Genomic DNA, 13,755 nt, shown 5'->3' on the forward strand with positions numbered 1-13,755 from the left:
GACAAGGGCCACCAGAGCCTGGATGTGGGCCACCAGAGCAGGAAGGGGGCCACTAGAGACAGGACAGGGGCCACCAGAGCCAGGATGTGGGCCACCAGAGCCAGGAAAGGGGCAACTAGAGACAAGACAGGGGCCACGAGGGCGGGAGAAGGACCACCAGGGCCAGGAAAGGGGCAACCAAAGGCAGCACAGGGGCCACCAGAGCCAGGATGTGGGTCACCAGAGCCAGGAAAAGGGTCGCCAGGACAAGGGCCGTCAGGGCAGGACAAGGGGCACCAGAGCCTGGATGTGAGCCACCAGGGCCAGGAGAAGGGCCACCAGGGCCAGGAAGGGGGCCACTAGAGACAGGACAGGGGCCACCAGAGCCAGGGTGTGGGCCACCAGGGCCAGGAGAAGGGCCGTCAGGGCAGGACAAGGGGCACCAGAGCCAGGCCAGGGTCACTTGGAGCAGGACAAGGGCCACCAAGGTCATGAAGGGGGCCACCAGAGCCAGGAGAGAGGCCACCAGGGCTAGGACAGGAGCCACCAGGGCTAGGACAGGGGCCACCAATGCCAGGATGAGGGCCACCAGGGCTGGGACAAGGGCCACCAGGGCTGGGACAGGGGCCACCAGGGCCGGGACAGGGGCCACCAGAGCCGGGACAGGGGCCACCAGGGCTGGGACAAGGGCCACCAGAGGCAGGACAGGGGCCACCAGGGCTAGGACAGGGGCCACCAGGACTGGGACAAGGTCCACCAGAGGCAGGACAGGGGCCACCAGTGCCAGGACGAGGGCCACCAGGGCTGAGACAAGGGCCACCAGGGGTGGGACAAGGTCCACCAGAGCCAGGACAGGGGCCACCAGGGCTGGGACAAGGGCCACCAGGACTGGGACAAGGGCCACCAGGGCTAGGACAAGGGCCACCAGGGCTAGGACGGGGGCCACCAATGCCAGGATGAGGCCAGCAGGGCTGAGACAAGGGCCACCAGGGCTGGGACAAGGTCCACCAGAGCCAGGACAGGGGCCACCAATGCCAGGATGAGGGCCACCAGGGCTGGGACAAGGTCCACCAGAGCCAGGACAGGGGCCACCAGAGCCAGGACAGGGGCCACTAGGGCTGGGACAAGGGCCACCAGGACTGGGACAAGGGCCACCAGGGCTAGGACAGGGGCCACCAATGCCAGGATGAGGGCCAGCAGGGCTGAGACAAGGGCCACCAGGGCTGGGACAAGGTCCATCAGAGCAGGACAGGGGCCACCGGGGCTAGGACAGGGGCCACCAATGCCAGGATGAGGACCACCAGGGCAGAGACAAGGGCCACCAGGGCTGGGACAAGGTCCACCAGAGCCAGGACAGGGGCCACCAATGCCAGGATGAGGGCCACCAGGGCTGGGACACAGGTCCATCAGAGCCAGGACAGGGGCCACCGGGGCTAGGACAGGGGCCACCAATGCCAGGATGAGGGCCACCAGGGCAGAGACAAGGGCCACCAGGGCTGGGACAAGGTCCACCAGAGCCAGGACAGGGGCCACCAATGCCAGGATGAGGGCCACCAGGGCTGGGACAAGGTCCACCAGAGCCAGGACAGGGGCCACCAGAGCCAGGACAGGGGCCACTAGGGCTGGGACAAGGGCCACCAGGACTGGACAAGGGCCACCAGGGCTAGGACAGGGGCCACCAATGCCAGGATGAGGGCCACCAGGGCTGAGACAAGGGCCACCAGGGCTGGGACAAGGTCCATCAGAGCCAGGACAGGGGCCACCGGGGCTAGGACAGGGGCCACCAATGCCAGGATGAGGACCATCAGGGCAGAGACAAGGGCCACCAGGGCTGGACAAGGTCACCAGAGCCAGGACAGGGGCCACCAATGCCAGGATGAGGGCCACCAGGGCTGGGACAAGGTCCATCAGAGCCAGGACCAGGGGCCACCGGGGCTAGGACAGGGGCCACCAATGCCAGGATGAGGGCCACCAGGGCAGAGACAAGGGCCACCAGGGCTGGGACAAGGTCCACCAGAGCCAGGACAGGGGCCACCAATGCCAGGATGAGGGCCACCAGGGCTGGGACAAGGTCCACCAGAGCCAGGACAGGGGCCACCAGAGCCAGGACAGGGGCCACTAGGGCTGGGACAAGGGCCACCAGGACTGGGACAAGGGCCACCAGGGCTAGGACAGGGGCCACAATGCCAGGATGAGGGCCAGCAGGGCTGAGACAAGGGCCACCAGGGCTGCACAAGGTCCATCAGAGCCAGGACAGGGGCCACCGGGGCTAGGACAGGGGCCACCAATGCCAGGATGAGGACCACCAGGGCAGAGACAAGGGCCACCAGGGCTGGGACAAGGTCCACCAGAGCCAGGACAGGGGCCACCAATGCCAGGATGAGGGCCACCAGGGCTGGGACAAGGTCCATCAGAGCCAGGACAGGGGCCACCGGGGCTAGGACAGGGGCCACCAATGCCAGGATGAGGGCCACCAGGGCAGAGACAAGGGCCACCAGGGCTGGGACAAGGTCCACCAGAGCCAGGACAGGGCCACCAATGCCAGGATGAGGGCCACCAGGGCTGGGACAAGGTCCACAGAGCCAGGACAGGGGCCACCAGAGCCAGGACAGGGGCCACTAGGGCTGGGACAAGGGCCACCAGGACTGGGACAAGGGCCACCAGGGCTAGGACAGGGACCACCAATGCCAGGATGAGGGCCAGCAGGGCTGAGACAAGGGCCACCAGGGCTGGGACAAGGTCCATCAGAGCCAGGACAGGGGCCACCGGGGGCTAGGACAGGGGCCACCAATGCCAGGATGAGGACCACCAGGGCAGAGACAAGGGCCACCAGGGCTGGGACAAGGTCCACCAGAGCCAGGACAGGGGCCACCAATGCCAGGATGAGGGCCACCAGGGCTGGGACAAGGTCCACCAGAGCCAGGACAGGGGCCACCAGAGCCAGGACAGGGGCCACCAGGGCTGGGACAAGGGCCACCAGGACTGGGACAAGGGCCACCAGGGCTGGGACAAGGTCCATCAGAGCCAGGACAGGGTCCATCAGGGCTGGGACAAGGGCCATCAGGGCTGGGACAAGGGCCACCAGAGCCAGGACAGGGGCCATCAGGGCTGGGACAAGGGCCATCAGGGCTGGGACAAGGGCCACCAGAGGCAGGACATGGGCCACCAGGGCTAGGACAGGGGCCACCAATGCCAGGATGAGGGCCACCAGCGCCAGGACGGGGGCCGTTAGCCTGGGAGACGTCCCAAGGCTGCGGAACCTTTGCGACTCGCCTGTCTGGCTCAGGGCTGGCGACGACCTTGATGGACGCCACGACAGATAAGGACCCGCTCGTCCAGGAGCAGATCTACAACGCTTTGTGCTACCTGGGGGAGTCCGAGCCGGAGGAGATCCTCAACTCCTGTGACGAGTACCTGCGGCAGCACGACAAGGTGGGGCTCGGCTCCGCTCGGTCCTGGGTGCGGCGCAGAATCACAGAATGGTGGGGTTGGAAGGGACCTCTGGGGGTCCCCCAGCCCAACCCCCTGCCCAAGCAGGGTCACCCAGAGCAGGGGGCACAGCACCGCGTCCAGCCGGGGCTGGAATATCTCCAGAGAAGGAGACTCCACAGCCTCCCTGGGCAGCCTGGGCCAGGGCTCCGGCACCCTCAGAGGGAAGAAGTTCTTCCTCGGTTCAGCTGGAGCTTCCTCTGCTCCAGTTTGTGCCCGTTGCCCCTTGTCCTGTCACTGGGCACCACTGGGAAGAGTCTGGCCCCGGCCTCCTGACCCCCACCCTGCAGATATTTAGAGGCATTTCGAAGGTCCCCTCTCAGCCTTCTCTTCTCCAGGCTGAACAAGCCCAGCTCCCTCAGCCTCTCCTCGCAGGAGAGATGCTCCAGTCCCCTCCTCATCCTCGTAGCTCTGCGCTGGACTCTCTCCAGTAGCTCCTCATCTTTCTTGAACTGGGTGGCCCAGCACTGGACTCTCTCCAGTAGCTCCTCATCTTTCTTGAACTGGGAGCCCAGCACTGGACTCTCCCCAGTAGCTCCTCCTCTTTCTTGAACTGGGGAGCCCAGAACTGGACTCTCTCCACTAGCTCCTCACCTTTCTTGAACTGGGAGCCCAGAACTGGACTCTCCCCAGTAGCTCCTCATCCTTCTTGAACTGGGGACCCCAGAACTGGCCTCTCTCCTGTAGCTCCTCACCTTTCTTGAACTCGGGAGAAAGAAAGTTTCTCAGCGGGGTGAGAAACGTTTCCCAGCAGCTCGGGGATGTCGGCTCCGTCGGTGATCAGGGGAGGTGTCCGGGCGAGCGGTGGGAGGCTGCTCCAAGCAGGGAGGCGGTGAGAAAACGCCATCGTGGATGAGAAACGGAGCAGAGCTGGCCGAGTTTTCCGGGCGGAGACGCGGGGCGGCCCCTCGCCGGGCGTCTCGCGGCTCTGGGACGTGCCGGGTTCTCCTGGTTTCACCTCGGCGTGGCTGAGCGGCCCGCTGTCCCCCGCCCTTCGCAGCTGGCCTACCCTCACCGGGTGATCATCCTGAAGGCCATGGAGACCGTGGTGAGGAACAACATCGCCTTCTTGGACAAAAGCACAGCGAAGGTGGTTATCTTCCTGGCGTCTAATGAAATGACCAAGTCAAAGGTACGACCGGGAAGCTCCGGAACGCTGGCGTCGCGGTCGGTGCTGCGGGTCCGCGGCTGCCCCGGCGGTCGCCGTCACTGGGGCCGCTTTCGTGGAAGGGAAGAGCTCGTTACCTGCCGTCTGCTGGGCTTGGGATGGTGGAGGGGGTCGGGGTGGGCTACATTCTCCTCGCTGGGAAGAGGTGAGGGTGGTTTGGCTGATGGTTTTCTTCCAGCACAGAATGAGAGAATCCCAGAATCATTCAGGTTGGCAAAAACCTCGAAGGTCACCAAGTCCAACGGCCAACCCAACCCCCCCATGCCTGCTAAACCCTGTCCCCAAGGGCCACATCCAGATGGGTTTTGAAGCCCTCCAGGGATCACAGAATCACAGAATGGTAGGGGTTGGAAGGGACCTCTGTGGGTCACCCAGTCCAACCCCCCTGCCGAAGCAGGGTCACCCAGAGCAGGCTGCAGAGGACCTTGTCCAGGTGGGTCTTGAATATCTCCAGAGAAGGAGACTCCACAGCCTCCCTGGGCAGCCTGGTCCAATGCCCGACCGCTCTGAAGGGGCTGACAGGAAGGATGGAGAGGGGCTTTTCCCAAGGGGGTGCAGTGATGGGACAAGGGGGAACGGCTCTGAGCTAACAGAGGGCAGACTGAGATCAGATATTGGAAGAAATTCTTCCCCAGGAGGGTGGTGAGGCCCTGGCCCAGGCTGCCCAGAGAAGCTGTGGCTGCCCCCTCCCTGGCAGGGCTCAAGGCCAGGTTGGATGGAGCTCTGAGCACCCTGGGCTGGTGGGAGATGTCCCTGCTCCTGGCAGGGGGTTGGGACCAGATGAGCTTTAAGGTCCCTCCCAACCCAAACCAGTCTGTGATTCCTGCAGGACAGACATTTGTCCCCATGTCCCATCTGAACCTCCCCTGACGCAGCTCGAGGCCATCGCCTCTCGTCCTGGCGCTGGTTCCTGGGGAGCAGAGCCCAACCCCCCCCTCCCTGCCCCCTCCTCTCAGGAGCTGCAGAGAGCGAGAAGGTCTCCCCTCAGCCTCCTCTGCTCCAGCCTGAGCAGCCCCAGCTCCCTCAGCCGCTCCCCATGGGACTTGTTCTCCAGCCCTTCCCCACCTCGCTGCCCTGCTCTGGACACGCTCCAGCCCCTCCATGTCCTTCTCGGCGCCCAACGCTGAGCGCAGCACTCGAGCACGGCCCGCAGACACAGCCAAACAAAACGTGGGTGCTGACAGGGTCCCGGAGAGGCGGGTGGGTGTCAGAGCGGGGAGGAGGCAGTGCCCTGAGGGGCTGCTGGGGGGAAAGATCCCATCTGGATCTTGAGCCTGTACCTGGGCAATTCCCCGTGGTGTTCGGGGCCGGGCACGACGCGCGGCGTTGAGGCAACGGCAGCTTCCCGGGGAGGCCACGTGTGTCTCACCGTGTCCGCTCTGACGTGGTTCCTCCATCCGTGCCAGGACGTGATCCGGGACTGGCAGCAAGCCGCGAGCGACGTCCTCGTGGCGGTGGGCCAGCGCTTCGTCAACAAGGTGATGGAGGAGGTGCTCACCAAGTTCCAGCCGGGGATCCTGCCGCACTACTTCGTCGTGCAGACCTTCGCGAACCTCTCCGTCTCGAACGGTGAGTTGTCGGCCTGCGGCGCCCGCGTCGCCGCTGCCGCTCTGCCTCGGGGGGAGCCACGGAAGCGCTGGGCGCTGCGGGTGTTGGGGTTCGCCCCGTACCCGAACAGCTCCGCGGCGTCGGCCGCGCCGAGCCAGCCAGCGCGCCGTGGAACAGAGCAGACTGCCCGGCGTCCTACAGCTTGGGCTTGGGGCCGTGAAACCATGGAATCATTCAGGCTGGGAAAGACCTCTGAGATCAAGTCAGCCGTCACCCCAACCCCCCCATGCCTGCTGAACCCTGTCCCCAAGGGCCACATCCAGATGGGTTTTGGACCCCCCCAGGGATGGGGACTCCCCAACTGCCCTGGGCAGCTGCTCCAACGCCCGACCCGCTCCGAAGGGGCCGACAGGAAGGATGGAGAGGGGCTTTTCCCAAGGGGGTGCAGTGATTGGGACAAGGGGGAACGGCTCTGAGCTAACAGAGGGCAGACTGAGATCAGATATTGGGAAGAAATTCTTCCCCAGGAGGGTGGTGAGGCCCTGGCCCAGGCTGCCCAGAGAAGCTGTGGCTGCCCCCTCCCTGGCAGGGTTCAAGGCCAGGTTGGATGGAGCTCTGAGCACCCTGGGCTGGTGGGAGATGTCCCTGCTCCTGGCAGGGGGTTGGGACCAATGATCTCCAAGGTCCCTCCCAACCCAAACCAGTCTGTGATTCCTGCAGGACAGACATTTGTCCCCATGTCCCATCTGAACCTCCCCTGACGCAGCTCGAGGCCATCGCCTCTCGTCCTGGCGCTGGTTCCTGGGGAGCAGAGCCCAACCCCCCCTCCCTGTCCCCTCCTCTCAGGGAGCTGCAGAGAGCGAGAAGGTCTCCCCTCAGCCTCCTCTGCTCCACACTTCATCACCTTAGAGGTCTCTCCAGCTGCTCGTCCCCAGGCCTGGAGCGCTGCGTGGGGTTGGTGTGACCCAAGGGCAGGACCCGGCGCTTGGGTCCTGCCCTTTGAAATGATCGAGGTGTTGGCTCTGCAAAATAACTTCGTGATGAAACGCGCTGAAAAACCGGTTAGCAGCAGCGTGGCAAGGTGGAATATTGTTGGTGGAACCCAGCACGTACCTGGGAATGCCCAGAGCTTCGGGGAGCTGAGCCCCTGTAAAAGTGGGCTTCGTAGCTTGGCTGCATCTCTTTAAAGCAGGAGGACCTGGGGCTGCCTGGCCCTCGTCCTCGGGGAGGTCCCTGCTGGGCTCTCGCCTCCAGCCATCCCAGAAAGACCGAGTTTAAAAATGATAATTCTGGGGTGGGAGTGCTCAGAGGAAAGGTGCGCCTGTAGGTCGCCAGATTTGAGAAACGCTTGTGAGCTCCAGGGGCTGGGAGGAGCGAGCTGCTGCCGCGCTGAGCTGTCTCTGCTCCGTGCCGGGGGGTTCAGCTCCCCACCCGGGGCTCTCGTGGGGCAGAATTGGGCTCCCGGCTGCGGCGAGGTGGGTTTTGGGCGACCGTGCCGGGCACGGCGGCGTTGGCTGCAAGGAAAACTCTCCTGCTTCCTCCCCAGTGTTCGGAATGGTGCCTTTTCTCAACTCCATCCTCGGGACGATGCTGCCCATGCTGGGAATGGCCAAACAGGACCACATGAAGTCTGTCTTCTGCTACGGTGAGGGTTATTTTTGTGGATCTTCTGAGACGGCGGTGGGGTTAGGAGAGTTATGGGAGGCTTTTTCCCTTCTCTGGAAAAGGAGGGACTGCGGGTGGGGGCTGGAGAGCTGGCTCGGACGGAGGGGCTGGGAGCGGGGACCCGGTGGGCGCTGGGGAGGGGTCGGTAGCTCTCAGCTCTAGGTCGCTGGGATCCGGCAAAATCCCTTCTCCGTCTCCCAGTTGAGCCCCATCGCCCCCGTTTCGTGGCCCAGCGAGCGCAGGTGCCCTCTGCTTGCTCCTCTGGCGGAGAGCACGTGGATCATGGAGGCCCCAAATGGTTTGGGTGAGCAGGGACCTTCTGAGGCCACCCAGCCCAACCCCCTGCCATGGCAGGGACATCTCCAACCGGTGCTCCCAGCCCCATCCAGCCTGGCCTGGGATGTTCCCGAGGATGGGGCAGCTCCCACCTCTCCGGGCAACCTGGGCCAGGGCCTCCCCACCCTCCGAGTGAAGAATTCCTTCCTGAGATCCAATCTGAATCTCCCCTCTGTCAGTCCAAAGCCATCACCCCTTGTCCCATCACCCCCTGCCCCTGTCCCAGCCCCTCTCCAGCTCTCTTGTAGGCCCCCATGAAGTTCTGGAAGACCTCTCTAAGGTCTCCCTGGAGCTTTCTCTTCTCCAGGCTGAGCAGCCCCAGCTCTCCCAGCCTCTCCTCCCAGCAGAGGGGTTCCAGCCCTCGGGTCCTTGCTGGGGTCTCCTCCGGCCCCGCTCCAGCAGCTCCGGGTCTGTCCCGTGACGCTCTGCCATACTGCGATGTCTTTCCGGGATACTCCAGAGCCGTCGCGACTTGGGTCGAGGTGACCGGCCTGGTGGGATGGGGAGGGAAGGAAGGATGTGCTGCTCGACACCCACTTCTAAACCACCCCGTTCCTTTATTAACACCCCGAACCCGGCGCCTGGCAGCAGCGCAAGCCCCGGTGGGAACCGTGAGGAAGCCGGGACGCCGCGGCGGTGCCAGGCCGGCTCCCGCCCGAGCCACTTCTGTAATTCTCCTGCGCCGGTTTCAGGATGTGACACCCGTGGTGGTCCGGCAGGGTGTCACGGGGCTCCCTCCTCGTGACGCCCACCTCCAGCCGTGGGCTCAGCCGAAGGCGGCTGCTGCTTGCTCGGCGGGGGTTCGGCGCGGAAGGGCCAGCGCTGACACAGCCGACAAACGGGCTGCCCTCGGTCCCTGGAGCGGGTCCGCCTTCGCCCGGGCACGGTGGCCATCGTGGGGTGGCTCCTGGCCTGAGCTGCTTTGCGTTTGCTCGCCGGGGAGATGTTCTCCTGAGGGCGGGTGGTAGCGTCTGCATCTCGGAACGCAGGACACCGTACAGCCCTCGGAGGCTTAATTCACAGAATGGTGGGGTTGGCAGGGACCTCTGGGGGCCACCCAGCCCAACCCCCTGCCCAAGCAGGGTCACCCAGAGCAGGTAGGAGATCTTCCAAACCTGGCCAGCAGGTCGAGGGAGGTTCTCCTGCCCCTCTGCTCTGCCCTGGGGAGGCCCCATCTGCAGTGCTGTGTCCAGTGCTGGGCTCCCCAGTTCAAGAAAGAGGAGGAGCTACTGGGGAGAGTCCAGTTCTGGGCTCCCCAGTTCAAGAAAGAGGAGGAGCTACTGGAGAGAGACCAGTTCTGGGCTCCCCAGTTCAAGAAAGATGAGGAGCTACTGGAGAGAGTCCAGTTCTGGGCCCCCCAGTTCAAGAAAGATGAGGAGCTACTGGGGAGAGTCCAGCGCAGGGCTACGAGGATGAGGAGGGGACTGGAGCATCTCTGCTGCGAGGAGAGGCTGAGGGAGCTGGGCTTGTTCAGCCTGGAGAAGAGAAGGCTGCGAGGGGACCTTCGAAATGCCTGTAAATATCTGCAGGGTGGGGGTCAGGAGGATGGGGCCAGACTCTTCCCAGTGGTGCCCAGTGACAGGACAAGGGGCAACGGGCACAAACTGGAGCAGAGGAAGCTCCAGCTGAACCCGAGGAAGAACTTCTTCCCTCAGAGGGTGACGGAGCCCTGGGCCAGGCTGCCCAGGGAGGCTGGGGAGTCTCCTTCTCTGGAGATATTCAAGACCCTCCTGGACAAGGTCCTCTACAGGCTACTGTAGGTGACCCTGCTTGGGCAGGGGGTTGGGCTGGGGGACCCACAGAGGGCCCTGCCAACCCCACCATGCTGGGATTCTGAGGACGCACGTGATTGAGATGATCTGGCTGCGGTACGAGGTCGCATAGTGACTCAGCAGCTCTGGTCCTGCCGGGCTGAAAATAAACCTCTGCCGCAGGCGAGGAGACGGCGGAGGCTGCGCGACCCCGGCCACGTCAGCCTTGGTGTGCAGTGCCATGGGCGGGCAGGGTCCTGGGCTCCTTCCTCGGGAGCCCTGTCTCCTCCTCCTCCTCCTGCTTCCTCCTCTGGGTGGGATAACGTGGGCACATCGAGCTCGTGCTCGGCGCAGGGACCCGGAGAGCTGGCGTGCCCTCGAGTCATCTCGCTTCCTCGGTGGCCGTGTCGGCCTCTTGGTCCCGTGGGCTGAGGGTTTGGGCTCCGCAGTCCCCGGCTGACGGCGTGGGCACCGGTCAGGCTGCGCCGGGCCGTGGCAGTGCCAGAAACGCCGCGCTCCTCCATCGCGTCTTGCTGCGACGCCGGGACAGCGCTGGTTTCCTTCAGTCTTGGGTGGGGGTCAGGAGGACGGGGCCAGACTCTTCCCAGTGGTGCCCAGCGACAGGACAAGGGGCAACGGGCACAAACTGGAGCAGAGGAAGCTCCAGCTGAACCCGAGGAAGAACTTCTTCCCTCTGAGGGTGACGGAGCCCTGGCCCAGGCTGCCCAGAGGGGCTGTGGAGTCTCCTTCTCTGGAGATATTCCAGCCCCGGCTGGACGCGGTGCTGTGCCCCCTGCTGTGGGTGACCCTGCTTGGGCAGGGGGCTGGGCTGGGGGACCCCCAGAGGTCCCTGCCAACCCCTAATGTTCTATGATTCTGTGATCTTCTGCTGCTGTCCTACTACGGGAACCCCCCTCCCCAGGGTGCCAGGGCCTCATGGGGTTTTTCCTTCGCCCCGTTAGTGCGGGACGTGGCTTGTGAGGGGCAAGCAAGGCTCCTGCTCAGCGACTTTCTGGTGGGAGCGGGGCTGCCATGCCCGGGAAGGGACGGCTCGGTCCCGTGGGCATCCCGTGGGATGCTGCAGGACCATCTACAGGAGCCATCCTCTGGCAGGAGCGGGGCTGGGGCTTGGAGCCGGTGGGCTCCGGGGGTGCAGGCTGCGATCCTTCTCCTCTCCCCTTGAGGTCCGGCTCTGGTGCCGTCGGCCATGGCTCTGGACCTGGCTGGGTCGACGGCACGACACCGGCTCTGCAAGCCATGGAGGGAGAACGGGGTCCATGCCCGTGCGCTCCGGTGCCTGGGGGTCCAGGGGATGAGGCTGGAAGGAGCTGAGGGCTGGTGATGCTGGGGCCATGGGTTGGCCGGGGCTCCGGGCAGGGCTTCCCAGAGCTGCCGGTGAAAAGCCGGAATGGGGACGCTGCTTGGTCCTGCCTGCCGCCTCCGTGTTCGGCAGCGGCGTGGGGCTCAGCCCGGAGAGGTTCCTGCTGAGCAGCCGGAGCTCCTGGAGCTGGGAGCCCATTTGGTGCGCTCTGATGTCGGAGAACTCCCTGGGTAAAGCTAAGGGGGTGTTGGCACCCCTTGTTCGAGCCTTTGCACGAACGTGATCTCCTCACTGGTCCCGTTCGCAAGAGGAACAACAACGTGTGCTCGCACGCAGCGCTTGGTGGCCCGGGGACCAGACGGACTCGGTGCGGTGCTTGGGCAGCCCGTGAGGCTGTCGTTGTTGGCTGCCCTAGCTGGTAACGGAGGCGTGGAAAATAATCCCAGAATCCCAGCATGGCAGGGGTTGGCAGGGCCCTCTGGGGGTCCCCCAGCCCAGCCCCCTGCCCAAGCAGGGTCACCCAGAGCAGGGGGCACAGCACCGCGTCCAGCCGGGGCTGGAATATCTCCAGAGAAGGAGACTCCACAGCCTCCCTGGGCAGCCTGGGCCAGGGCTCCGTCACCCTCAGAGGGAAGAAGTTCTTCCTCGGGTTCAGCTGGAGCTTCCTCTGCTCCAGTTTGTGCCCGTTGCCCCTTGTCCTGTTGCTGGGCACCACTGGGAAGAGTCTGGCCCCGTCCTCCTGACCCCCACCCTGCAGATATTTAGAGGCATTTCGAAGGTCCCCTCTCAGCCTTCTCTTCTCCAGGCTGAACAAGCCCAGCTCCCTCAGTCTCTCCTCGCAGGAGAGATGCTCCAGTCCCCTCCTCATCCTCGTAGCCCTGCACTGGACTCTCTCCAGTAGCTCCTCGTCTTTCTTGAACTGGGGAGCCCAGCACTGGACCCAGCACTGCAGATGGGGCCTCCCCAGGGCAGAGCAGAGGGGCAGGAGAACCTCCCTCGCCCTGCTGCCCACACTCCTCCTCATGCACCCCAGCATCCCCTTGGCCTTCTTGGCACCCAGGGCACGCTGCTGGCTCCTGGTCACCCTGTCGTCCCCCAGCACTCCCTGTCCTTCTCCACAGAGCTGCTCTCCAGCAGCTCAGCCCCAGCCTGTCCTGGTGCCTGGGGTTGTTCCTCCCTAGGGGCAGGACCCTGCCCTGGCCCTGGTTGAACCTCATCAGGTTCCTCTCTGCCCAGCTCTCCAGCCTGCCCAGGTCTCTCTGGATCCAGCACAGCCTGCCGGTGTGTCCACCACTCCTCCAAGTTCTGTGCCATCAGCAAACTGGCTGAGGGGACGCTCCAACTCTTCATCCAGGTCCTTGATGAAGAACTTGAGTAACCCACGTGGCAGATCCAGGCTGCCGTGGGCCGGTGGAGCTGGGTCTCTGGAGCCGGTGACATCAGCCCCGGCAGCAGAAAGCAGCGTGTGTCTGTGGCGTGGGTGCCTGCCGGGATCCCTCAGAGCCTGGGCACCCATCAGCGTGCCGGGAGGGTCCCGGTGGATCTGCTGTCCCTTGAGATGCTGCCTGGTGACACAGCACGTCAACCATCTGCTTTCTGCAGAGGCTAAAACAAACACTGGTAGGCAGGGCAAAGCTAACGATGTGGTCTGTCTCCTAGCTCTGCAGCACTTCAGTGAGAGCATCCAGGAGTACCTGGCGAACCTGGACAAGGCCCCGGACCCCACCGTCAGGAAGGACACCTTCTCAAACGAGATCTTCAGCGCCTACGAAGTGCTCTTCAACAGCTGGCTGCAGCACCGGGAAGCCAAGGTGCAGATGTTGGGGGGTGGGGGGCACGGTGGGACCGGGGGGCTGCTAGCGTGATATCAGCCTTGAGGTGTCTCAGCTGTGCCCTCTTGTAAGGACGTGGCCCCCAGGAGAGCAACCCCCCGGGCTCGGCTGTAGGGTTGGATGCTGTTCCCCTCGTGCCCTGCAGCTCTGCTCAGCTCCCTCTGTCCTTGCACCCCCGTATTTAATGGGTCCCTCGCTCCCCCCATGCTGTCTCCGTGCTGGGACACCGAGCACGGGGTGCTTCCTTCTGGGGACAGTCTGGGAAAATACCACAGCTGGGAGATGGCCAACTAGGTTTTGTCCTCTGCAGGTGTGGGTGGCATCTTCAGGCATCGCCCTTCTCCCCTGAGCACTGCAAAGCCAGATGAAATCCCAGCATCCCAGCATGGTGGGGGTTGGCAGGGCCCTCTGTGGGTCCCCCAGCCCAGCCCCCTGCCCAAGCAGGGTCACCCAGAGCAGGGGGCACAGCACCGCGTCCAGCCGGGGCTGGAATATCTCCAGAGAAGGAGACTCCCCAGCCTCCCTGGGCAGCCTGGGCCAGGGCTCCGTCACCCTCCGAGGGAAGAAGTTCTTCCTCGGGTTCAGCTGGAGCTTCCTCTGCTCCAGTTTGTGCCCGTTGCCCCTTGTCCTGTCACTGGGCACCACTGGGAAGAGTCTGGCCCCGTC

The 13,755-nt window shown here is 64.5% G+C and overlaps 1 protein-coding gene across 4 annotated transcripts in view; it reads left to right on the top strand.

Annotated features, from left to right (window-relative positions):
- MROH1 (maestro heat like repeat family member 1) overlaps positions 1-13,755 on the top strand; it is a 73,349-nt gene that overhangs the window by 1,934 nt on the left and 57,660 nt on the right. For all 4 annotated transcript variants that reach the window (XM_075415405.1, XM_075415403.1, XM_075415406.1 and 1 more), the window contains exons 3-7: positions 3,266-3,411; positions 4,469-4,600; positions 6,043-6,205; positions 7,731-7,829; positions 12,917-13,068. In XM_075415405.1, coding sequence (XP_075271520.1) covers positions 3,266-3,411; positions 4,469-4,600; positions 6,043-6,205; positions 7,731-7,829; positions 12,917-13,068 — 692 coding nt within the window. The remainder of the gene's footprint in view (positions 1-3,265; positions 3,412-4,468; positions 4,601-6,042; positions 6,206-7,730; positions 7,830-12,916; positions 13,069-13,755) is intronic.

Source organism: Opisthocomus hoazin, chromosome 3, assembly GCF_030867145.1.
Source record: "Opisthocomus hoazin isolate bOpiHoa1 chromosome 3, bOpiHoa1.hap1, whole genome shotgun sequence".
NCBI classification, from domain to species: Eukaryota; Metazoa; Chordata; class Aves; order Opisthocomiformes; family Opisthocomidae; genus Opisthocomus; species Opisthocomus hoazin.